The 25,077-nt window shown below is 43.9% G+C and overlaps 1 protein-coding gene across 1 annotated transcript; it reads left to right on the top strand.

Moving 5' to 3' along the window:
- The first annotated feature begins 456 nt into the window (after positions 1-456).
- LOC101159483 (magnesium transporter NIPA2) lies at positions 457-24,461 on the top strand. Its single transcript, XM_023962674.1, has 10 exons — positions 457-688; positions 9,814-9,912; positions 17,593-17,730; positions 18,034-18,090; positions 18,868-18,958; positions 19,033-19,193; positions 19,287-19,454; positions 23,006-23,085; positions 23,429-23,641; positions 23,709-24,461. Exons 1-10 carry the CDS (start codon positions 646-648, stop codon positions 23,898-23,900), a joined length of 1,242 nt encoding a protein of 413 aa, XP_023818442.1. The 5' UTR covers positions 457-645; the 3' UTR covers positions 23,901-24,461.
- The last annotated feature ends 616 nt before the right edge of the window (positions 24,462-25,077 follow it).

Genomic DNA, 25,077 nt, shown 5'->3' with positions numbered 1-25,077 from the left:
ATTTTTCTAGTCTTTGCAGCTTTGGGCGCCACCAGGTGGCGCTCTCACACAGAGAAGACTATTTTATTTACCAGGACTTTCATTCTTGTTTCAAATCCGCAGAAAGTTTTTTGTTAATTTACAAAATTATTTTCAACTTAGAAAAACAAACAAAATACAGTTACTTTTACTCCAATAAAACACCATAAACCACACAGTAAAAACAAGAAACCTTTCAAATAGAATATTGAATAATTTACAAAAATACGTTGTTCTGCAAACAATGACACAAACTTTAATTACTGTAGAATTATGCAATACTATGTAATACGCCTGAATTCAAAGATAAGATTAAATTAGTTTAAAAAATAGATAGAATTAAATCAAGAAAAAGAACAGAAGACAGGTTTGAGTTTTGTTTTGAAAGAGTACAGGAAGTGGACTGATCCAGTTTTATGGGGGAGGGTAGCCTTCTCCCGCTCTGCCCGGGACCTTTCATCAGTGCGATCAGCTCTCTTTGGAGGGGTGTGGCTATAGCGGGCTCAGGTGTTCACCTGCCGGAGTGGCTTCAACTGATGCAGAAACATCGCGAGGATTAAATAACTGAAGCAGATTTTCTGCAACCTGAAGGTTTTTCACTTCATGTTTCTGTGGATCTGAAGCAACATGGAGGATTTTCACCTGAACAACAACCTGACCTGCAGCAACGGTGAGCTGCTCCATATGAAACACCTGTCTGCCTGACACCTGGATATGTTCCACCTGTACTTTCCACACCTGTCCCTTCCACACTTGTCCTTTCCACACTTGTCTGTCTTACACACCTGTACTTTCCACACATGTCCTTTCCACATCTGTCCTTTCCACGCTGGTCCCTTCCACACCTGTCTGTCTTACACACCTGTACTTTCCACACCTGTCCCTTCCACACCTGTCTGTCTTACACACCTGTACTTTCCACACTTATCCATTCCACACCTGTCTGTCTTACACAGACTCAGTGGGAATGGCTATGACAGTGTCGTATTTCATTGTGAAGGTCATCTTCACTTCTTCAGAAATGTGAGAAGTTCCTCCTGTTTCCATGATGGAGAAGTTGTTCAATATTCTAAACTGCAGATTAGCAGCATAGAAGTTGAACATTATTTTAAATTAAAGGAAGTGACCTCATCCCTGCTTCTATACATATTTGGGGCGAAGGTGGCACAGGTGGTTGAGCGGGTCGTCCAATGATCGAAAGGTTGGCGGTTCGATCCCCGCTCCCACCAGCCAAAATGTCGTGTCCTTGGGCAAGACACTTCACCCTCCTTGCCTCCAGTGTGGCTCCACTGGTGTGTGAATGTGTATGTATGATCCCGGTGATGGTCAGAGGGGCTGTAGGCGCGAAATGGCAGCCACGCCTCTGTCAGTCTGCCCCAGGGCAGCTGTGGCTACAACCGTAACTACCATCACCAAGAATGAATGAGGAGTGAATGAATAATGGACACAATGTAAGCGCTTTGGGTGTCTTGAAAAGCACAGATAAATCCAATCCATTATACTTTCAGATTAGGGGTTTCTGACTCTTCTTCTGGAGAAACACTAAAGAGTTGACATGAAATGAAGTTTGCATTTTCTTTGAAAGAGGAAGTTGGATTACCAATGGAAAAGAGGAAGAAACTCATATGCAGGTCAATTTATTATCATGACGTCTGATGGAACGAGAACCACTGTCTTCTTTCTCTTTTGGCATTTCCCATCAGGGGTGGCCAATAGGGTTGTGCCGATGGACGATATCATCGTCCATCGTGATGGGTGACTGACATCCCGATGGAGAGACACCATCGTGATGCCACGCCCCCGCCACGTTGCGCGTCGACACCATAATCCGCGGTTACATGTGCAAAATATCTTGATGGGATCAATGGTCGGATTAGAATCCAACCGTGTACATGGGCCCAGAAAAACGTTTTCAGAATTAACAAACGTGCACTAAGGTCACACTTTCAGTCGGAATAAATCATTCGCACATGCGCAGTAGGGTTTGACAAACCGGAAGAGGATATAACTTCCGCCGAGTGGCTTTTTTTCCCCAAACTTTATTGAATGTAACAATTCAATAGAAAAAAATGTTAAACAGCGCCGAGCGGCTTTATAGATTGACATGTCAGCTCGGTAATATACGAGACGCTCTTCTAAACGTGCTTTTAATAATGTTACGGTTATTATGAAACACCTGTTCGCTCATCATTTGAATTTTAATCCGTGTGGTCAGTGCTTTTTCTGAACGAAGCCAGGATTAGCAGTATGCTAACACGGGCTAACAACATTAGCTTTGGGTGGCGCTGCATCCTGGCTGCACGCAAACATTTGGGAATAACATCAGCCTTTATTTAGTCGGGACACGACTGGAAACACAAATCCATGTGATTTTTTGAACGGTTTCTAAGGACTGAGCGACATTTCTGCCTCACACCGCCGCTGTGTGTGCTGACGATCCGAGCTCTGCTCCAAGACACACACTTTTAGACCCGGTTCTGAGTTCGGTTGCTTGTACCCCTAGAGCTGCGGGACGGATCGCAGTCTGAAATCTCCCACACATAGCGCTCATGTAACAAAGCACCCCCCCCCCCTTCCCCTCAAACACAAAGCTGTAAGTCCGCGCTCCGCCGGTCCACTTGACTAATTAAGTGCGGGAGCGGACGACTTCTTTTCTATTTTGTTTGTTACTTTTTTTGTTAAAGTCACTTCCCTCAGTTTATACTGGATCATCGCGGATTAGTCATTAGTTGGGAAATAAAATAAATAAAGTAATAAAGTAAAATAACGAATAGCAATTATATAAGACAGAAAAATTAAAAATAGCCCCCCACGACGATATCATCGTCCATCCCGATGGTTGACAGCAAACATCGTCAACGGCCAATTTAGGGGACATCGCCCAACCCTAGTGGCCACAGCGAATCATCCTTTTCCACCTCACTCTATCATGGACATCTTCTACCCTAACATTAGCCAACTTCATGTCCTCTGTTAAGACATCCATGTATCTCCTCTTTGGCCGTCCTCTTGCCCTCCTGCCAGGCAGCTCCATCTCCAACATCCTTCTACCAATATATCCACTGTCCCTCCTCTGAACATGTCCAAACCATCTCAGTCTGGCTTCTCTGACTTTGTCGCTAACACAGGCAACATGAGCCGTCCCTCTGATGTACTCGTTCCTTATCCTGTCTAACCTGGTCACTCCTAAGGAGAACCTCAACATCTTCATCTCCGCTACCTCCATCTCAGCCTCTTGTCTCTGTCTCACTGCTACCGTCTCTAACCCATAGAGCAGAGCTGGTCTCACCACTGTCTTGTACGCCTTTCCTTTGAGTCTTGCTGGCACTCTTCTGTCACACAACACTCCTGACACTTTCCTCCAACCGCTCCAACCTGCCTGCACTCGCCTCTTCACCTCTTTTCCACAATCCCCATCACACTGAACTGTTGACCCCAAGTACTTAAACTCCTGCACCTTCTTCACCTCAGCCCCCTGTAACCTAACGCTTCTACCTTGATCCCTCTCGTTCAGACACATGTATTCTGTCTTACTACGACTGACCTTCATGCCTCTTCTTTCCAGAGCAAACCTCCACCTCTCTAGCTGTTCCTCCACCTGCTCTCTACTCTCACTGCAAATTACAATGTCATCCGCAAACATCATTGTCCAGGGAGATTCCTGTCTTACATCGTCTGTCAGCCTGTCCATCAGCATAGCAAACAAAAAAGGACTCAAAGCTGATCCTTGGTGTAGTCCCACCTCCACCTTGAACTCCTCTGTCTGACCTACAGCACATCTCACCACCGTCATACTTCTCTCATACATGTCCTGAACTACTCTGACATACTTCTCTGCCACTCCAGACGACCTCATACAGTACCACAGCTCCTCCCTCGGCACCCTGTCATACGCCTTCTCTAAATCTACCAACACACAATGCAGCTCCTTCTGACCATCTCTGTACTTTTCCATCAACATTCTCAAAGCAAAAATGGCATCAGTGGTGCTCTTACGGGGCATGAAACCATACTGCTGCTCACAAATCTCCACCTTCTTCCTAAGCCTGGCTTCCACTACTCTTTCCCACAGCTTCATTGTGTGGCTCATCAACTTTATTCCTCTATAGTTGCTGCAGTTCTGCGTGTCACCCTTGTTCTTAAAGATCGGGACCAGAACGCTTCTCCTCCATTCCTCAGGCATCTTCTCACTCTCTAAAATCCTATTGAAAAAACTTGTTAAAAAATTCCACTGCTGTCTCTCCTAAGCACTTCCATACCTCCACAGGTACGTCATCAGGACCAACGGCCTTTCCGCTCTTCATTCTTTTCAGAGCCTTCCTAACCTTGAGAAAATGTGCCTAAAAGAGCTTAACAGTATGAAAACCTGAAGGCAACAGAAAAGTTTAAGATAACCAAAACAGTCAGAGACAAAGAAGTTAAAATAGGAAACACAAAAACTGTCCCTTTCAATATTGTAGGGTTGCTGGAGCCTGTCCTACTGTAAGGCATGGTGCAGCTGTAGGGTAGTGCCTACTTCTGATTGGAAGACTGCAGGTATGACTCCCGCCTTGCCGGCCCTTGTTTTGAAGTGTCCTTGGGCAGAGATTGAACCCCAGTTTGCCTCTGGTGGTTACAGGTTGGGACCAGTGTTTGGCAGCAGGGCCGGCCGGCATCAGAGCATGCATGTGTGAATGGGACTGTGACTGTAGAGCACTTTGTGCCTTCGAGGAAGGTAGAAAAGCGTTTTACAAGTATACGCCATTTACCCTTTAACATAGTAATATAAGGAGGAGGATCTGAAGGATCTAGGGTCAGCAGTGCAGAGGAACGGAGAGAGTGGAAAAGAAGTGAAGAAGAGTGCAGGCAGGTTGGAATGGGTGGAGAAAAGTGTGGAGAGAGCAGCCATGTTGTTTCCTAGAGACACTGAGGAAGACAGGAAGCAGAGATGAAGATGCTGAGGTTCTCTTTGGGAGGGACCAGCATGGATCAGGAATGAGGACATCAGAGGGACAGAACATGGTAGAGGTTCTGGAGATAAAGCCCGACTGAGATGGTTGAGACTGAAGGATGCTGAGTCTAGAGGAAGAACTGAGAGGAGGATTCTGGATGCAGAGAAGGAAGACATGAAGGTAGCTGCTGGAGACATGCAGGAGACAGACGGAGGAAGCTGATTGGCTGTGGAGACCCTGAAGGGAATGGCCAAAGGAAAAGAAGAAGGGAAGAAGACTGTGCTATGATAATAACAGCTGAAATGTTTGTAGAATTGTTAACTGAAAGATATTTATATCATTTTTGACATTGACAATCAGAAACTTCTATCATGGTGATGATGAGAACATTGCTAAAGATACAATTGTTCCCAACATAATTGATCTAAAACGTAAATCACATACATCTAGTTTGAAAGGTCTTTTCTTTACATATTTAAAGGATTTCCAAATTAATATTTATTTTTCATAAACAAACTATGACAGAGAGAAGAACCAGAGGAGCACACAGGAATAATTAAATATTTTTACACCTGAAACCCTGAAGCATAGAGACCAGGAGAATGTTTGTGGAGCTGAAGAACCAGATCTCCAAGTAGTCTGTCTGCTCTAGATGACCCAACTCCCAATGTTAAATTGTAGGATAGCACAAGGGTTACGACCCCACCTCCAACTCCACTCACAGTAGAAATGAATTCTGTTTTCTGCTTCCGCTTTCTCTAACATGACCGTCTCCACGTTTACACCTGCCCCCCCCCAATTAAAAAGAAAACCGGATCTCTGCTCTGAAGTTTGTTTTCCTCCATTGGGTCTGTTTACACTGCAAACATTTGTTCTCTTGGCCTCCGCTCCTCTTGCTACACTGGTCAGACCAGAATTGCACAAACTGGGTAAACAAATGTGTGAGATGGTCAAAGAGAGCAGATGTTGTTCAAGGCAGTCAGAAACTCATCCATGCATAATAACTCTGCATCTATTTATTAAAAAATCCTTTTACATTTTATCTAATCAGTCAACTTTGTTCTCTGTTTTACCTTTGAAATTGTCTTTTTTCACATTTCTATAATGATTTCAAATCAGTTTTTATCAGTTTTAGTATTTGCTCTACATAATATGAATGTCATGGATGTCTACCACGGCTGTAATGATTAACAACAAGTTGATTCAAATCGTACTTTGTAGTTGGCGATACGATTCCTAGTTTATTTCGGTTCCTTTTAAATGATCCGACTGGATCTGATCCTCTGACCGAAAGTGGATCCAGATCCTCTGACCTAAAGTGGATCCAGATCCTCTTCATCCAAACTTCCAGCAGTGAGACTCAGACAGAAATTCCTGCTACTGAACAGTTTTCCAGATTCTTGGATTTCTTCCAGAAATGAAATCTGTGTCCAAACCAACAAGTAAACTAGAATGAATGTCAAATCCATTCACATGTTAGTTTCCTAAAGACTGGAATGATGGACTGATCCGTTTTTGCTGCATCACATGTGTTGTCATCTGTGATTGGTCGTTTTTACCTTATAGTGAAATATACCGACTGTACTTCGATCCAGACGGTATTTTCCAAAATTGATGATCTATTTATTTCCTTTTGAAGTGATTTTTCCCCCCCGGTATACGTTGATTTGATTTACAACTTGCATCAGAAAGATCGCTATGGTTGGATCCTAGGAATAGAAATTGATCCATTGATTAATCGATACATCCCTATTGTCTACATCAGGAGTGGCGAATAAATTTTTTCACCAATAGCCGAATTTTTTCACTGTGAGAGTCAAAGAGCCACACCACACACTAACCTGCCAAGACACACACACAAACACGCTATTAAAGCTGTATTATTTTCCATAACACACTCCTCTCCCTACAACACAACAGCAAGTATTGTACTTGTGTTTATTTCAAGGAAAGTGTCCACCCTCAATACACATCAGCTTAGCCAAAGTTAACACACCAACTACCCTGGAGGTCAGATACCCCCCCCCACACACACACCCTTTCTCTCTCTATCTCACTATTTTCTCTGCCTCTCTCTGACACACAACTCAGTGACGTGCAGTGAGGTTGATGCTGGTGAGGCACCGACTCCTCTGAAGTGAGATTTACGATGATAAAAACTGAATATTTCACCATTCATCCAACAGTATTTAACTGGTAATTCTTTGTCTCTCAACATTCCTCTTTCAATGACCCTCACACCAAAAAATACACAAACATCTGGACAGAACATCCTTCTGGGGGGTATTCCAGAAAGCAGGTTATGCTAGCTCACATGGTAAGTTTGAGGCTAAGGAAGTTGATAACCTCAGCTTTCTATTCCAGAAATGGAGGTATGTTTCAGGGTAGGTCAAGTTGCCATAGCAACTCATGCTCTGAACATAACCTGGTCCGGAGCAGGTTTAGTTGAAGGTTAGTTTGTTTTCAGAGAGGTGAAGCAGCATGCCGTGTCCATTTGAAGATGATTTAGTGGATGAAGAAGCTCAGATAATACTTTTTCCACCGTGAGAGCGTGATAAGACCACATATGGATGTTGGAAAGAGAAACTTTTTACTTTGATCTAACTTCATTATTTGCTTCAGTTAAGATAAATCTTTTTTTTTTTAGTTAAGTCAGCTTAAAAATAACACGTAGTTATCAGACTGTTATTTTACTTTCATTCAAATTAATTCAATTAAGTAGGTGTAACTTTGGTGCTGCTGTTAGATCGGCACCGCAAGGGATTGTGGGATACCATTTCATTTGCCTGTCTGGACGGATTTGGGTTTAAGTGTGGGTTTTTGACCAAATGTGTTTAGTTGTTTAGCTGTTTTACTGTGTTTTGCCCAGTTATTTTGTCCTACTATGCTTACGTCTCTGCACCATGAGTGAAACGGTGGATGAGGTTATATAGCACCCCTATGGTTTAATGGTATATTAACAATGTCGGAAAATTCCTAATTAAATGAACACACTAACAATTTACTGTTCTGTTCTTTTTATTGTTATAAAAATGAAGATCTGCTGGCTCAAACTTAGACATATGAGAGTTCAAGAATTTTAATTCATTACGATGGAAAAAAAAATTATTTGAATTGGAGTAATATGAGATTTAGTTAAATAAATATGTAAATTTGAGTTATATTAACAACTATTGAGTTTTATAGACGTAAGAAATTAGGTTGAATAAATTTAACTCAATTACTTGTTACCAATAGAAGTAATTCATTTAAGTTGGCAAAATTGGATAAGTTATATATATATATATGGGTCACATGAAAATGGAAATAAGATCAGAAACTCGTACTCGTGCGTTTATTTGTCTGTTCTTCTACTACAAGCAAAAAACTCTTTCTTTTGCTGACGATGCAGCCGTATTACTTTTTTGATGGACGTATAATCTTCATACGTCGTCATTAATCTCCGACTCCATCTACACCTGGGGCTGGGATCAGCCCTTCCCTGGCTCAGGGACGGGACGGGACAACCCTCTTGGGGCCCCCGGTCGCTCTGGGGGTCATCCGGCGCTTTCTGGCTTCTCTCTCTCTGTGTGGGGTGGGTGGTGCTGGGCCGGGGGTGTCGGCGCCTCCGGGGATGGGGCCCCTGGTCTGGGGGGGCCGGGCCCCTATGCTGGGGGGGGGGCTGGGGGACGGCTTTTTGACCACCGGGGGACAGTCTACCAGCTGTCCCCAACTTACCCTCTTCCTCATATAACCTCATATTAGGGTGAGGGGGTGGCGGGCTTAGCCTGCAATACGCCTTGGGGGGGGCTACTTGGTAGTGGTCCCCCCCTCCCATGGTTGCTGTATGGAGTGGGCCCCCCCCTTTCGGTTTTATTTGCACCTTAGACATGTAGGGCCCTTGGTAGGGGGGGTGCTTGGACATCACTGCCAGCAAGCAGCAGATGTCCTCCCAGCACCCTACCCGCCAATTTTAACCGCACCTTAGACATTTAGGGCCCCTTGGTGGGGAGGGTGAGGGGACATCACTGTGAGTAATCAGGAGATGTCCCCTCAGTGCCCTACCCGCCAATTTTAACTGCACCCCCCTTAGTACACACACCCCTCCCCCCTCAAAATATACATTCCAACATAAACACACACACACACGCACACACAGACCCTCTCGAACACACATACACCCACACACATTTGCAAGGAAAGTGGGACCTAGGACCATCTGTCCCCTACCCCTTCCCTGGTGGGGGGTACGGGGCCCTTGGCAACGGCGGCTGTGTCCCCTGGGTGCCGGTTTCCTGGGCCCGGCGGAGCTCTCTCCGCCCCGGGGGGGGGGCGGTTTACATTACACCTGAGCCGGGGGTGTCCGTGTCCCTGGGGGGTGGGTTCTGGTCCTTGCCCTTGAGCACTGGGCCCCGCCAAATTTCCAACTGTGGCCGAGCCAAGTTTACAACACCCCTGGTGGGCTCCCCTTTTCCCGGGGTGCGGGGGCGGCTGGCCCCGCCCGGGAGGAGATCCTCCTCTTTGAAAAAGGCCTGTGAGCTTTGAGAGTGTTTTTTCCTCTCCAATACCCCCCCCCCACCCCCCCACCCCCAGCTTCTTATTGTCCTGATTTATATAGGCAGCAGCTACTGCAGACTAAGAACTCCCGACTAAGCCAGGATTGTGGAACTGCTTCCTAATTCTACGTGGCTGGTTAAGTTCAGACTCCTGACAAACACAGACCTCTAGCTTTGGGTACGCATTCTAAATGTATGTGACCAAGCTGACCTGCTAACAGTGTGAAGGATGAAACCTAGGGGGACGAGGAGGTCAGGGAATTGAACCCTGGGAAGAGGAACTCTACAATCTCAGCTGGTAAAGAATTTTCCTCTAAATGTCTCTGCAGGATCTTTGCTAACGTGGACATGTGGCTCCGAGAGCGCAGTGTGTGTGGTCACTACCAGTCTGATGAACACACACCTGAATGGGAGCCTACAGACTACGGGTAAACACGCACACACAAACACAGTTTGCTGAAAACTTAGACGGTATTATTTATTTATTTATTCATGGCGGCTGAACAATGGCTGCTGGTTGGCGGGTGTCACCTGAGCTCTGAGGAGAGGAAGCCGACATTTCAGAGAAAGATGTTTACCTGATCACTTCAGCTGGTGATACTTGTATAATTTATTCAGAGATGACCTGTTTCTCTAAGAAGTTCCTGAAAGGACTTCAGCGAGGTTCACTCTTGCTTCTGGAGCAGTAGTTAGTGGTTCTGTCTAACTTAGTGTCTCTTTGAGTGTTGAGGTTCCCACAGCAAAACTAATATGAACATGCATCGTTAACCCTTGTGCTATCTTAGATGACCCCCCCCCCCCTTCCATTGATGTGTTCTTCTTAGGATGACAAAGGAATTTTTCACAGTGAATTTTAAATAAAACAAATCAGATGCCATTGAAGTGCAGACTTTCAGCTTTTATTCCATGGGTTGAACAAAAAGATTGTATAAAAATGTGAAAAACTAAAGCATTTTTAAACACAATCCCTTCATTTCATGGGCTCCTAAGTAATTGGACAATTGACTTATAATAATAATAATAAGCTTTATTTGTATAGCACCTTTCAAGATATAGAATCACAAAGTGCTTTACAGTAAACATAAAAGCACGAAACACACAATGTAAAACACATATAGAAATAAGACAAGGTTAAGAGAACGCCATTTAAAAAAAAAATGTTTTAAGCTGCTTTTTAAAAGAAAGTACTGAGTCCACAGATCTGAGGCTAAGGGGGAGGGAATTCCAGAGAGATGGAGCGACTGCTGCGAAGGCTCTGTCACCTTTTGTTTTCAGCCGAGTTCTTGGAACAACCAGCAGACCCTGGTCACAAGATCTCAGGGAACGGTTGGGAGTGTGAGGCTGTAGGAGGTTTGTTATGTAAACCGGTGCTTGGCTCTTCAAAGCTCTGTATGTTAGCACCAGGACTTTAAAATCCACTCGGTAACGGATGGGGAGCCAATGAAGCTGGTTCAGCAAGGGGGTGACATGTGAATACTTAGAGGATTTTGTTAAGAGCCTAGCAGCAGCGTTCTGGACAACTTGAAGCCGTTCCAGAGATTTTTCATTTAAACATGTGAAAATGGAGTTGCAATAGTCAAGGCGTGTTGAGATGAAAGCATGGATGAGCATCTCCATTTCTGAGCGTGACAGAATATGACTCAGTTTAGCAATATTCTTCAAATGATAAAAACAGGAACGAACAAGTGAGTTAATGTGACAGTCGAGAGATATAACAGGATCTAAAATAACACAGAGGTTCCTCACAGAGGGTTTAATAAAAGATGCGAGTGGACCGAGACTCTCGACTATCTGAGGCAGGCATTTGTCCGGAGCGCAGACGAGGACTTCGGTTTTAGATTCATTTAGTTGAAGAAAGTTGTCACTCATCCAGCTCCTGACAGAGTCCAGACACTTGAGTAGAGTCTGTATTTTAAAAACCTCCTGTGGTTTAAAAGACACATATAATTGAATATCATCGGCGTAAAAATGATAAGAAAGATCCTTAACCCTTGTACTGTCTTAGATGACCCCACCCTTGCATTGACGTGTTCTCCCTACCATGACAAAGGTGGATAAAGGTGGAAAGATTTCATGTAATCCATGGACACCAGTGAAGATCACAAATCATTGAAGAAAAAAGGTTCAGAGCTCTGTCTAGTGGGTCTAGATGACCCAACTCCCAATGTTAAAGTGCCTAGGATAGCACAAGGGTTACAAGAACTTAAAATATGCTGTAAAGGCAGCAGATATTAGTTAAACAATAATGGTCCCAAGACAGACCCTTGTGGTACACCACAGCTAAGTAATGCTGAGGAGGATTTGAATTTGGAAAAACTTACATAAAATGACCTTCCAGACAGGTATGAGGCGAACCAATTTAAGGCGGATCCTGATATCCCGACCCAGTGCTTCAGTCTATCTAGCAGGACGTGATGGTCAATAGTGTCGAAGGCTGCTGTTAGGTCCAGCAGCAATGGCACAGAGCAGTGTCCTGTATCACTTTCCATCAGGATGTCGTTGGTGACTCTAAGAAGGGCTGTCTCCGTAGAGTGAGCTTTACGAAAACCTGACTGAAACTGATCGGGGATCTCGTGACTCTCCAAAGCAGCCGTGAGCTGTGTGGCAACAACTTTTTCTAAAATTTTAGAAATAAATGGAAGGTATAAGAATTGTGTTCTTCAATTCTGCTGCCTTCCGGTCATGAAAATGTTCAATATGTAAGAGAAACATGTAAACATTTGAACATCAATTTTCATGAAAGGAACAAATAAATAAAAAATGAAAGGTTGGAGATGGGTCTGTAGCTGCTGAGAGAGGACGGATCAAGCTCAGGTTTTTTTAAGAAGAGGACGAATGACGGCTTTCTTGAAGTAGTCAGGGACTTGTCCAGACAGCAGAGATGAGTTTATTATTGTCAGGACGCAGGGGCCAATGGACTGAAAAACCTCCTTAAAGAGAGATGTGGGCAACACATCAAGAGAGCAGGAGGATATCTTCATTTTACTAACCAAGCTGACTAGCTCAGATAAAGAGATAGGTAGAAACTTATCTAAAATTACAGACCGTGCTGGGCTAGGGACCGAAGCAGCCCCAGCTGCAGGACGCAGAGAACCTTTGACTGATCTGACTTTTCCGATAAAAAAAGATAAAAACCTATCACAATCATTGTTCGAACAAATGGGGGCAGCAGGTAGAATGGGCGTGACAATGCTACTAATGGTGTCAAATAACACCTTGGTATTACCTCTACTTTTAGAGATAAGATTAGCGAAGTAAACTGACCTCGCATCCCTGACAGCACTGTTAAAAGAGACTAGAAGGTCCTTCAGATGAAGCAAATGTACAGCTAGGTGGGTTTTTTTTCAAAGACGTTCGGCTTTCCTGCACGACCGCTTAAGGTGACGAATACTGTCATTTAGCTAAGGGGATGCCTTTATAACAGGGGCTAGTTTAGTTTTAATAGGACAGATGTCGTCTAGAATGGACACACAGTATCTGTTAAAATGATCTACTAAAAGATTAACATCGGTGCCCAGAGATAAAACCGAGTAAAAAGCTTCAGAAAACACATCGGCTGAGGAGGAGTTTAGGAAGCGAGAACTAATTTCTCTGCGCGCAGGCTGCAGCGACAGAGTAAAAGACAAGTTAAAGACAACTTAAACTTCCATGCTATTTCAGTCAGACAACTCTTGCAGTAAGAAATATTTATTTGACATTTTTCCACATTCTTTAAGTTGGCATTCACATATTTTCGTTTGGCATAAGGCTCCGTTCAATTCCATAAAACTTCCATAAAATTCCATAAAATTTCCATGAAACTTTTCGGGTAACAAAACCCCCCTTTACGGAGCCCACAGGTGGAAGCCGGGGAGGAGGGTGGGGCGAAGAATGAGCGCTGAAGGTAAGAAAGAATGAACAACTGCGCACCTGGCTTAAATAGGACGCTGAGCAGGTGAGTTAATTAACTGAACCGCCCTAGAGTATTTACCTGTAAAACACTGCAGCGAGTATCTGCCCGAAATACGATAAATCGTCATTTCAGTCAGACAACTCTTGCAGTAAGAAATATTTATTTGACATTTTTCCACATTCTTTAAGTTGGCATTCACATATTTTCGTTTGGCATAAGGCTCCGTTCAATTCCATAAAACTTCCATAAAATTCCATAAAATTTCCATAAAACTTTTCGGGTAACAAAACCCCCAACACTAAAATCATCCAGAAGAAGAGAAAATGTGAATGTATAATCAGTGTGTAATAAAATGGGGTGTGTTTTCGGAAGCATTCCATTTTCATTTCATTTCCCAGTATGACTGCTATGTGTGACACGGCCCCATTGACCGTTTGGGCCGCCCCCGTTCGAGTACAGCGCCACGAAGGGAACATGCTAACTAGTGGATCTACTATGTGTGACCCGGCACCATTGACCGTTTGGGCCGCCCCCGTTCGAGTACAGCGCCACGAAGGGGACATGCTATCTAGTGGATCTGCTATGTGTGACCCGGCACCATTGACCGTTTGGGCCGCCCCCGTTCGAGTACAGCGCCACGAAGGGAACATGCTAACTAGTGGATCTACTATGTGTGACCCGGCACCATTGACCGTTGGGCCGCCCCCGTTCGAGTACAGCGCCACGAAGGGAACATGCTATCTAGTGGATTTGCTATGTGTGACCCGGCACCATTGACCGTTGGGCCGCCCCCGTTCGAGTACAGCGCCACGAAGGGGACATGCTATCTAGTGGATCTGCTATGTGTGACCAGGCACCATTGACCGTTGGGCCGCCCCGTTCGAGTACAGCGCCACGAAGGGGACATGCTATCTTGTGGATCTGCTATGTGTGACCCGGCACCATTGACGGTAGGGTCGCTCCCGTTTGTGGAGACCACTAGAGGAACATACTATCTGAAAGAGAGAGGGAAAGAAATAAAAGGAGAGCCAACATAAAATTACTTATACCTGATCTTAGAACGTAAGCTCACTTCCGCAAAACGCTGTGCAGAACTATAATTTAAACCGCCAAACAACCCGTATGATACACCCCCAACACTAAAATCATCCAGAAGAAGAGAAAATGTGAATGTAAAATCAGTGTGTAATAAAATGGGGTGTGTTTTCGGCAGCATTCCATTTTCATTTCATTTCCCAGTATGACTGCTATGTGTGACCCGGCACCATTGACCGTTTGGGCCGCCCCCTTCTTTCCATTTCTTTTATCCGAGTTCAGCGCTACGAAGGGGACATACTATCTAATGGATCTGCTATGTGTGACCCGGCACCTTTGACCGTTGGGCCGCCCCCTTCTTTTTATTTCTTTCATTCGAGTTCAGTGCCACGAATGGGACACACTATCTAATGGATCTGCTATGTGTGACCCGGCACCTTTGACCGTAGGGCCGCCCCCATTCGAGTACAGCGCTTCGAAGGGGACACACTATCTGGTGGATCTGCTATGTGTGACCCGGCACCTTTGACCGTTGGGCCGCTCCCGTTCGTGAACCACTAGGGGAACATACTATCTGCAAGAGAGAGAGAGAGAGAGAGCCAAACAAAGGAAACGAAACAAAACAAAGCAGGGAGCCAACATAAGAATCACTCATACCTAATTTTTTAAGAACATAAATCCACATCCGCAAAACGCTGTGCAGAACTATAATTTGAACCGCCAAGAACAACCCGTATGAAGACACTACCTAACATCCAATCCAAGCTTCCAAAAGCATGCTAAACATGCTTAAGTACATCCATTATTCGTAGCTTCCATCAAATACTAAGAACGAGCTTAACAGCTATAAATGTTATTTCATTTGGTATACTATTTAACGAGCTTAATCCAACGACAGGACTACGAACGAGCTTAACTGCCATAATGTTTCCCCATTTGGCATACCATAATACGAGCTCAGAACATCCATTTATTCGAAGATTTCCATCTAAGTATCAAGAACAACCTCAACGCCATATGTCCGAAGCTTAATTGGCGAAGAATGAGCGCTGAAGGTAAGAAAGAATGAACAACTGCGCACCTGGCTTAAATAGGACGCTGAGCAGGTGAGTTAATTAACTGAACCGCCCTAGAGTATTTACCTGTAAAACACTGCAGCGAGTATCTGCCCGAAATACGATAAATCGTCATTGCATGGGCATGTGTGGGCAATTCCCTTGTTATGTCATTATGAGTGAAGCAGATAAAAGGCCTGGAGTTGATTAGAGGACTCGTGCTGCATTTGGAAGATTATGCTGTGAACAGACAACATGCGGTCAAAGGAGCTCTCCATGCAGGTGAAAGGAGCCATCATTAAGCTAAGAAAACAGAAAAAAACATGAAACCAGAAACTGCTACAGTATTAGGAGTGGAAACATCAACAGTGTGGTTCATCCTGAGAAAGAAAGAAAGCACTGGTGAACTCAGCAAAAAGACCTGGACGTCCACGGAAAACAACAGTGGTGGATGATGGCAGAATCATTTCATGGTGAAGAGGAACCCGTTCACAACAGCCAACCAAGTGAACAACACTCTCCAGGAGGTAGGCGGATCAATATCCAAGTCTACCATCAAAAGAAGACTGCATGAAAGTAGATCCAGAGGGAACACTGCAAGATGCAAGCCACTCAGAAGCCTCAACAATAGGAAGGCTAGATTGGACTTTGCTAAAAAGCATCTAAAAAAGTTCTGGAAAAACATTCTTTGGACAGATGAAACCAAAATCAACCTCTACCAGAATGATGATCAAGAGAAAAGTATGGAGAAGGCGTGGAGAAGTTCCTGATCCAAAGCACACTACATCATCAGTAAAACACGGTGGAGGCAGTGTGATGGTCTGGGCGTGCATGGCTGCTAGTGGCACTGGGACACTAGTGTTTATTGATGACGTGACACAGGACAGAAGCAGCCCAATGAATTCTGAGGTGTTCAGAGACAGACCGTCTGCGCAGATCCAGGTGAATGCAGCCCTGTCTGCGCAGATCCAGGTGAATGCAGACCTGTCTGCGCAGATCCAGGTGAATGCAGACCTGTCTGCGCAGATCCAGATGAATGCAGCCCTGTCTGCGCAGATCCAGATGAATGCAGCCAAACTGATCGGGCGGCGTTTCATAATCCAGATGGACAACGACCCAAAACATCCAGCCAAAGCAGCTCAGGAGTTTATTAAAGCAAAGAAGTGGAATATTCTGGAATGGCCAAGTCAGTCACCTGATCTGAACCCCATTGAGCAGCATTTCACTTGTTGGAGACTAAACTTCAGACAGAAAGGCCCACAAACAAACAGCAACTGTTTGCCGCTGCAGTAAAGGCCTGGCAGAGCATTCAGAAGGAGAAAACCAGCATCTGGTGATGTCCATGAGTTCAAGACTTCAGGCTGTCATTGCCAACAAAGGCTTTTCTACCAAATATTAGGAATGACCATTTTGTTTTCAGTTATTTCATTTGTCCAATTACTTATGAGCCCATGAAATGAAGGGATTGTGTTTAAAAAATGCTTTAGTTTTTCACATTTTTCTGCAATCTTTTTGTTCAACCCATGGAATAAAAGCTGAAAGTCTGCACTTCAATGGCATCTGAGTTGTTTTATTTCAAATTCACTGTGGTAATGTACAGAAACTAAAGTAGAAAGAATGTGTCTCTGTTCAAATGTTCATGGTCCTGACTGTAGAAGCTGGTTTAGTTGGTCAGAAGGCATCATGGGATATTGTGTATTTGTTGTGTAGCTGAGAGACCGTTGTCATCGTTCTTCTTACGTACTCGTGAAACTTGACTCCAGCTCTGCATCCCTGAAGAAACGGCGGTCAGAATCTCATTTTGAGTTGGCAGGGTTTAGTTTCTGGGGTTTTTGCCGAATGCCAGCGTCTGCTTGTTCAGAAGGTCATAGACCAAACAACGGCTCTTTGATAGACTAGTTCAGGAGATCTGGGGCTGTACGGCTCCCAAATCCGACCTGTTACCCTCCCAGCAGCTGCTGAGGAACGGTAACAGATCCGTTATTAGATTGAATTTCTGGAACACTGAAGTTTCTCTCTGTGATGGACGCTGATGGCGGTTCCTAAAAGCGCCAGAGAAGCGAACGTCGGCGTACGTGGAGCCTCACGTCCACGACTGATGACCACGTTGTGAATGTTGCCTGCAGGCCAGCAGACCTATACAGTGTACAACATGTGGCTGGGGTTGGTCCTGGCTCTGCTGTCCGCCTTCCTGATTGGTGGGAGCGTCATTCTGAAGAAGAAAGCTCTCCTTCGATTGGCCAGAAATGGACAGACCAGAGCAGGTTGGTCTTCCTCATAGACGCTCATGGCGGAGTGTTTAAAGACTTCCTTTCTTCAAGATCTAGACTTTAACAGTCCATTCATCTGCTCTATTCCATTCCTCCACGGTGTCTGGTCTGTGTTCTTCCTGTCTTCCTTCCCTTCTTTCCCTAAACTTGTGTTCTTTTGTTCCTCTTCCTGTGTTTTATTGGTTATGCAGCGCCATTTAAAGATGGAAACTGCTTTGATTTTTCAACATAAATTGTTTAAATTTTAATTTTCAACCAGAAAAAAGAGAAATGGTTGAAAAGAGTGTGTGTTTGCAGGAGAAGGAGGTCATGGATACCTGAAAGACTGGCTGTGGTGGGGAGGCCTTCTAACCAGTAAGAAGATTTGTTATTGATCTGCTGAATAGACACATTTATTTATTGATGAGGAAAGTAAATATTAAAATAGACTTTAAATCTCAACCTGTTTATATGAACATGTAATCAACTCTTTGTATTCTTAGCAGCTCAACCATACAGCTAATGATTTTGAGACTCTAATTAATTTAAAGATTGATTTATTGTTTTATTTCTTTAATCAGACCGAAGCCGTCCCCTATTTCCTTTCCTGTCAGACCCTCTCCTCCCCTGCTGAACGTTTTGATCTAACTCCTCCTTCCTGATGTGTCCTCCTTCACAATGTCTCCTTCTTTGGGGTCTCTCCTCCTGCTGAATCTTTGCTCCTTGTCTATAAAGTCTCACAAATTTCATTGTATATTTAACATGTCACAATGACAACAAAGCCTCTTCTCTTCTATTCTCTTCTATTTTATTCTATTCTATTCTAGGGTCTCCTGTGCACATTTCTTTTAAGGATCAAACTGAGCATAGAACGTTTTTACAAAAGGAAAAGTGTTTTAGGTTATAAGAAGGATTAATGTTGTTTTTGATGCCAAACCCACATTTACATAAATCTAGTGCATAAAAAGGTTTGGGAGAAAATTTTTAAGACTGGATGAATTTTGACCTAAAACTGGAGCTCCCTGTTTTTGAACTTCTGATGCTTTTAGCTCCTGTTTAATGGGCTTAACTGTCATGAAAACGTCCATGTTTGTTTCAGGAAAAGCAGAATGAACTTTTTCCCAGCAGTAACAGAGGTGTCTGTGTGTGCAGTGGGAGCAGGAGAGTTGTGTAACTTTGCTGCATACATGTTTGCTCCGGCCACGCTGGTCACGCCGCTCGGGGCGCTGAGTGTCCTCATCAGGTAGACTGAGACTCTAAGGAAAGACTTGAATGTAAACGGCAAACGGGTGAAGGGATGTTTTGTGTTTGTTCCAGCGCAGTTCTGTCGTCCTACGTGTTGGGAGAGATGCTCAACATCGTCGGGAAGCTGGGCTGTTTTCTGTGTGTGCTGGGGAGTGTTCTGTTGGTTCTTCATGCCCCCCAGGAACAGGAAGTGACATCACTGCAGGACATGACCAATAAGCTGCTGAAACCTGGTGAAGCAGATTGAATCGATTTTTCAATATTTTATCATTCCATGAACTCTACTGGAGGAATGCTTGTGTTTTGGGGTTTTGTCTGTCCTGCAGGTTTTCTGGTGTACGCCGGGTTGGTTTTGGTGCTCTGCGCCGTGCTCATCTTGTATTTTTGTCCGCGGTCGGGTCGCTCCAACATCCTTGTCTACATCAGCATCTGCTCTCTGCTCGGGGCCTTCACCGTGTCATCTGTCAAAGGGCTCGCCATCGCCATCAACACTGGTGAGGCAGAGACGGGAGCTTATCTACCTTCTACCTTCTAATGCTCATGATGGAACAACAGAAGACTGAAGTACTCTTTAAACAGCATTTAGCCCTTGTTCTATCCTATGACCCCCCCTTCCATTGACGTGTTCTCCCTACCATGACAAAGGTGGATAAAGGTGGAAAGATTTCATGTAATCCATGGACACCAGTGAAGATCACAAATCATTGAAGAAAAAAGGTTCATAGCACTGTCTAGTGGGTCTAGATGACCCACCTCCAAATGCTAAAGTACCTAGGATAGCACAAGGGTTACAAATAGATATCAACGCAGAATTATGTGACTTTACAAATAAAACATAGGAACAATAGTGAAAAATAACGGGAATCTAGAAGGGACAAAAGAGCTAAACTTTCACTTCATAAATTCTAAGGACGGAATTTCTTAGTACAGCTGTAGAGAGGGAGGTTCTGTCTCTGCAATGACCTTCAGTTGGTCCAGGATGACATTTAGTCTTTTGTCTGGAAGTTAGGAAAAGACTGATGGATAAATTGGAGGTGAAGTTCAGACATGAATTCAATTCAATTCAGTTTTATTTCTAAAGCCCAATATTACAACCATAGTCTCAATAGGCTTCATACCAGTAATTGAATAATAATTGATGGATGGATGAATGAATTGATGGATGAATGCGTGGATGAATGGATGTGTGGATGGATGGATGAATGGGTGGATTCGATTTCAATTCAATTCAATTTTATTTGTATAGCCCAAAATCACAACAGTCGTCTCGATGGGCTTCAAAGTAAAAACATGAAATCAAAAGGATCACGAATACAAAGAGTTCAATAGGAAAATACTAAAATGAACTAACAAACTGACTAAGCTATACTGGCATCCCTGCCCTTAGACCCCCCTTCACGGTAAGGAAAAACTCCCAAAAAAACCGGATTCCGGAAAAAACGAAGAAACCTCAGGGGTTCCCACATGAAGGAGGGATCCTCCCCCAGGACGGACAGGCGATTTACCAGAACTCTTAGAGAAGAATTAACTTATCTAAATCTACAACTACATATATAAAAGTCCAGCAGACGAGCTTCATCCAGCCGTGCTTGGGGGGACAGTCAAAGGCGCGAGTCGAGCCGGAGACAGGAACCACAGCCAGGTGTAGGAGCAGGAGCAGAGACGAGGTAAACGGTCAGGAACTGGAGCACGGATGAGCCAACTGGAGTCTGGAAGCACTCCCACTCCCCAGGAGGGGAAAGAGGAAAAGAGGGACAATACATGAATCACTGCAGCAAACAGAGACATGGAGAACTAAATGATAAATAATGATCAAGAATAGAGAAGAGGAAGGGTAGAAGTAAAAAAGGAAAGAGGACAGAACCCCAGAGCACCATAGTTACCCCAGCTTCAACTTCTAGCAGCCTTTAAAACAAATAGTTATTATTAAGTTTAATTTAAACAAATTAACATTAAGTTAAATAATCTCTGAATACTATCTAGTCTGACAATAATCCTGTCCAAAGAGGAATGTTTTCAGTCTAACTTTGAATCTAGAAAACTGAGTCGGCCTCTCTTCCATGAGCTGGGAGTTTATTCCATAAGACAGGGGCTTGGTGGCTAAACGCTCTACCTCCAACCGTACTTTGACTAATTCTAGGAACCACAAGCAGTCCTGCATTTAGTGAGTGAAGTGTTCTGATTGGATGGTAAGGGACTATGAGGTCCTTAATATAGGACGGGGCCATTCCATGTAAGGCCTTATAGGTTAACAGGAGGATCTTGAACTTGATTCTGGAATCAACTGGGATCCAGTGAAGTAAAACTAACACAGGAGTGATGTGATCTCTTCTGCTAGTTCCTGCTAACAATCTAGCAGCTGCGTTCTGAACAAGCTGGAGACTTCTTAAGGAACTCTTAGGACACGCTGCTAACAAGGAGTTACAGTAATCCAGCCTCGACGTAACAAATGCATGGATGAGTTTTTCAGCATCACTCTTAGAAAGTAGATTTCTGATCTTAGCAATATTCCGCAGGTGAAAAAAGGCAGTTCTACACGCCTGAGATATGTGAGCCTTAAATGATAAATCCTGGTCAAATAAAACCCCAAGGTTTCTAACTGTGGAATTGGAGGCTATACTTATACCATCCAGGGAGACTATCTGAGCAGACAGAGCATCTCTGAGGTTTTTAGGACCAAGTATAATGACCTCAGTTTTGGATGAATGGATGGATGAATTGATGGATGAATGCGTGGATGAATGAATTAATGGATGAATGGGTGGATGAATGAATGGATGAATGGGTGGATGAATGGGTGGATGGATGGATGAATGGGTGGATGGTGGATGAATTGATGGGTGGATGGATGGATGGATGAATGGGTGGATGAATGGATGGGTGGATGAATGGATGGATGGATGAATGGATGGATGGATGAATGGATGGATGGGTGGATGGATGGATGAATGGGTGGATGAATGGGTGGATGAATTGATGGATGAATGGGTGGATGAATGAATGGATGAATGGGTGGATGAATGGGTGGATGAATGGGTGGATGGTGGATGAATTGATGGGTGGATGGATGGGTGGATGGATGGATGAATGGGTGGATGTATGGGTGGGTGGATGAATGGATGGATGAATGGGTGGATGAATGGATGGATGGATGGTGGATGAATTGATGGGTGAATGGGTGGATGAATGGATGAATGAATGGGTGGATGAATGGGTGGATGGATGGGTGGGTGGATGAATGGGTGGATGGATGAATGAATGGATGGATGGATGAATGGGTGGATGAATGGATGGATGGATGGATGAATGGGTGGATGAATGGATGGGTGGATGGTGGATGAATTGATGGGTGAATGGGTGGATGAATGGATGAATGAATGGGTGGATGAATGGGTGGATGAATGGGTGGATGGATGGGTGGGTGGATGAATGGGTGGATGGATGAATGAATGGATGGATGGATGAATGGGTGGATGAATGGATGGATGGATGGATGGATGGATGAATGGGTGGATGAATGGATGGAATGGGTGGATAGGTAAATCAATTATTTAACTGTTTTATCTGTCTGCGGCTGCAGGAGTTCACAATCTTACCAGACTTAAGGAACTACGTGGTAGAGCGGTTGACCTCTGATCTAAGAAGTGCAGGTTCAGTTCCCACCATGCCTGCCTATGTGTTACAGTGTCTTTGGGCAAGACACGAGTTGGCCCTGTCAGCAGATATCAGGAGATAAACTCAGAAAAAAAGGTTCAGACGTTAAAGAGGAAACTGAGAAATCAAAATGAGGGTGATGATCAAACCAAAACTAACTCATGTTAAACCAGATGAGGAGCATTAGCCGCTGGTTGATGCTGCCTCATGAGGTAGAAAGCGACGCTTCAACAAACGTCAGCATAGGAGGAAGCAGGGTTAAAACCTGTTATCGTTGTTTCTAAGGATGATGATCATATGTAGATGTTTTTACGAAGAACTGAAGAATATCTGGAGATCATTATTTTATAAAAGAAACTGAATGATTTCTCTGAGCGTTCTTCATTTTCAGTCTTGAAGGACCTCTCCGTGCTTTCCAACCCTCTCACCTGGATCCTGCTCTTCACCCTCATCACCTCCATAGTAACTCAGGTGAGCCTCCAAACACCCATCCATCCATCCATCCATCCATCTTTCAGACCCATAGAGACCCTGTCTGGGTCACAGAGATTTGCTGGAGCCTATCCTAACTACTGTTGGGTAAAGGCGGGGAACCAGCCTGTTGTACAGCCCCGATTTATAAAGTTTCTGTTAAATGAAAATGAATAGAATAAAAATGTTAAAGGAAAAACTTAAATGTAGAACAAAGAAAAGGAAAAAAACAACAACGAAACAAACCCTAAAATGAGGAAAATGGAAGAGGAAAAGGCCTTTAAATGAAGTGCCATTCAGACCATTGGGCTCAGCTTCTGTGGGCGTGGCTTTATCCCGGCAGGTGAACTACCTGAACAAGTCTCTGGACACCTTCAACACCCTGCTGGTGTATCCCATTTACTACGTCCTCTTCACCTCTGTGGTCCTGTCCACCTCCATCATCCTCTTCCAGGAGTGGAGCAGGATGTCGATTGTGGACATTGTCACAACCCTGGGCTCCTTTCTGGTCATTGTGGTGGGTGTGGCCATGCTGCACCTTTTCAGAGAAATGCAGGTGGGTGGCCACTGTAAATATTTCAGTGATGTTTGTTATAACTTTCTAAAAATGTCATTTTCTGCAGGTCACAGTGAGAGAACTGACCAATCAGCTCTCTCAAACTGTGGAAAGGGAGGGGCTCACAGATGAAGACTCAGCAGGTAGAAGAGATGGAGTGAAGAAGAAGGAAGATAAATATGGACTGATTGACAATGTAGTGATAGAGAGTCTTCCTCCCATGAGAGAGGAGGGGCCCAGAGTCTTCATCATCAGCTGAAAAGAACATCAAGATGCACTTCCTCCTGGACTTTGGTTTAAGGGTTAAATAATGCACATGTAAGACAAGTACATTGGAATGTTTCTTCTGCAGCTCAGGGTAATTACAGAAGGACAACAAAATAACAAAACTAACACGGTTCATGAATAGGATGAAAACAAAAATTTAAGAAAGAGAGGAGCAGAGTGAAAATAAAAAATGTAAAATAAAAATTCAAAAGTATAAAATAAAATTTAAATATTGCAGTGTCCCAAACTTTTCATTATTGCACTTTTGTTATGTGTTATAATGAAAAAGGTTGGGATGCTGCAATATCAAAAATTTTATTTATAGTTTTGGATTTTTATTTTACTTTCCCCCCCCCCACTTTAACCTGAAGCTTTAGCTCATCCTCTTCCAAAACGCTCTTCCTCACATCTTCCATCCATCTATTTTCTTCCGCTTATCTAGAGTTGGCATAGTTTAACCCTTGTTCTATCCTAGGTACTTTACCATTGGGAGTTGGGTCATCTAGACCCACTAGACAGTGCTCTGAACCTTTTTTCTTCAATGATTTGTGATCTTCACTGGTGTCCATGGATTACATGAAATCTTTCCACCTTTATCCACCTTTGTCATGGTAGGGAGAACACCTCAATGGAAGGGGGGGGGGGTCATCTAAGATAGAACAAGGGTTAAGCAAAGATCCCCAGACTTTCCCCTTCCACGTCCTCCAAGCGCTCCGGGGAAATCCCATGCCGTTCCATTCGAGAGACGTTTCTTCAGCAGGCACTTGGTCTTCCCAAGGCGAAAACAATATGGAGTTTTTATTGGATTCTGTCAATTCTAGATCTAGATTAAAGGTTAATTCTCCATCAAAGTTTTTTTCCTTGAAATCAAAGTCGAGACATTTCTCTTAATAGGTCTGGTAGTAATCAGATTACATTCAGGTTTCTTAGGTTCTCTGATTAACTGCTGACAGTGTTACTGTGTTTCTTACCCACTGTAACCAGGTTGACCATTAACATTCATCTGCTGAATGAAATGCCACGGACGTCCCGGTAGAGGATTTTCAAACAAGCAGGTTTCTAAATTCTAACTCCTTAAACTGGCTCTGAACAAGTCCAAATACTCTGGTGGTCCAGATTGAAAGCCCCCCCTCTCTTTGGTGAAGAAGATCCTCATAAAGAATGTCATC

The sequence above is a fragment of the Oryzias latipes genome, chromosome 14 (assembly GCF_002234675.1).
Source record: "Oryzias latipes chromosome 14, ASM223467v1".
In the NCBI taxonomy this organism is placed as follows: domain Eukaryota; kingdom Metazoa; phylum Chordata; class Actinopteri; order Beloniformes; family Adrianichthyidae; genus Oryzias; species Oryzias latipes.
The sequence above is the reverse complement of the archived record's forward strand: the minus strand, read 5'-3'. Positions and strand labels throughout refer to the sequence as shown.

Bases quoted from the DNA above. Each gene is read 5' to 3' on its own strand.
- LOC101159483 (XM_023962674.1), top strand. From the start codon at position 646: ATGGAGGATTTTCACCTGAACAACAACCTGACCTGCAGCAACG. The intron at 9,913-17,592 runs GTAAACACGCAC...TGTTGCCTGCAG, and splicing joins TGGGAGCCTACAGACTACGG to GCCAGCAGACCTATACAGTG. The intron at 18,959-19,032 runs GTAGACTGAGAC...TGTTTGTTCCAG, and splicing joins GCGCTGAGTGTCCTCATCAG to CGCAGTTCTGTCGTCCTACG.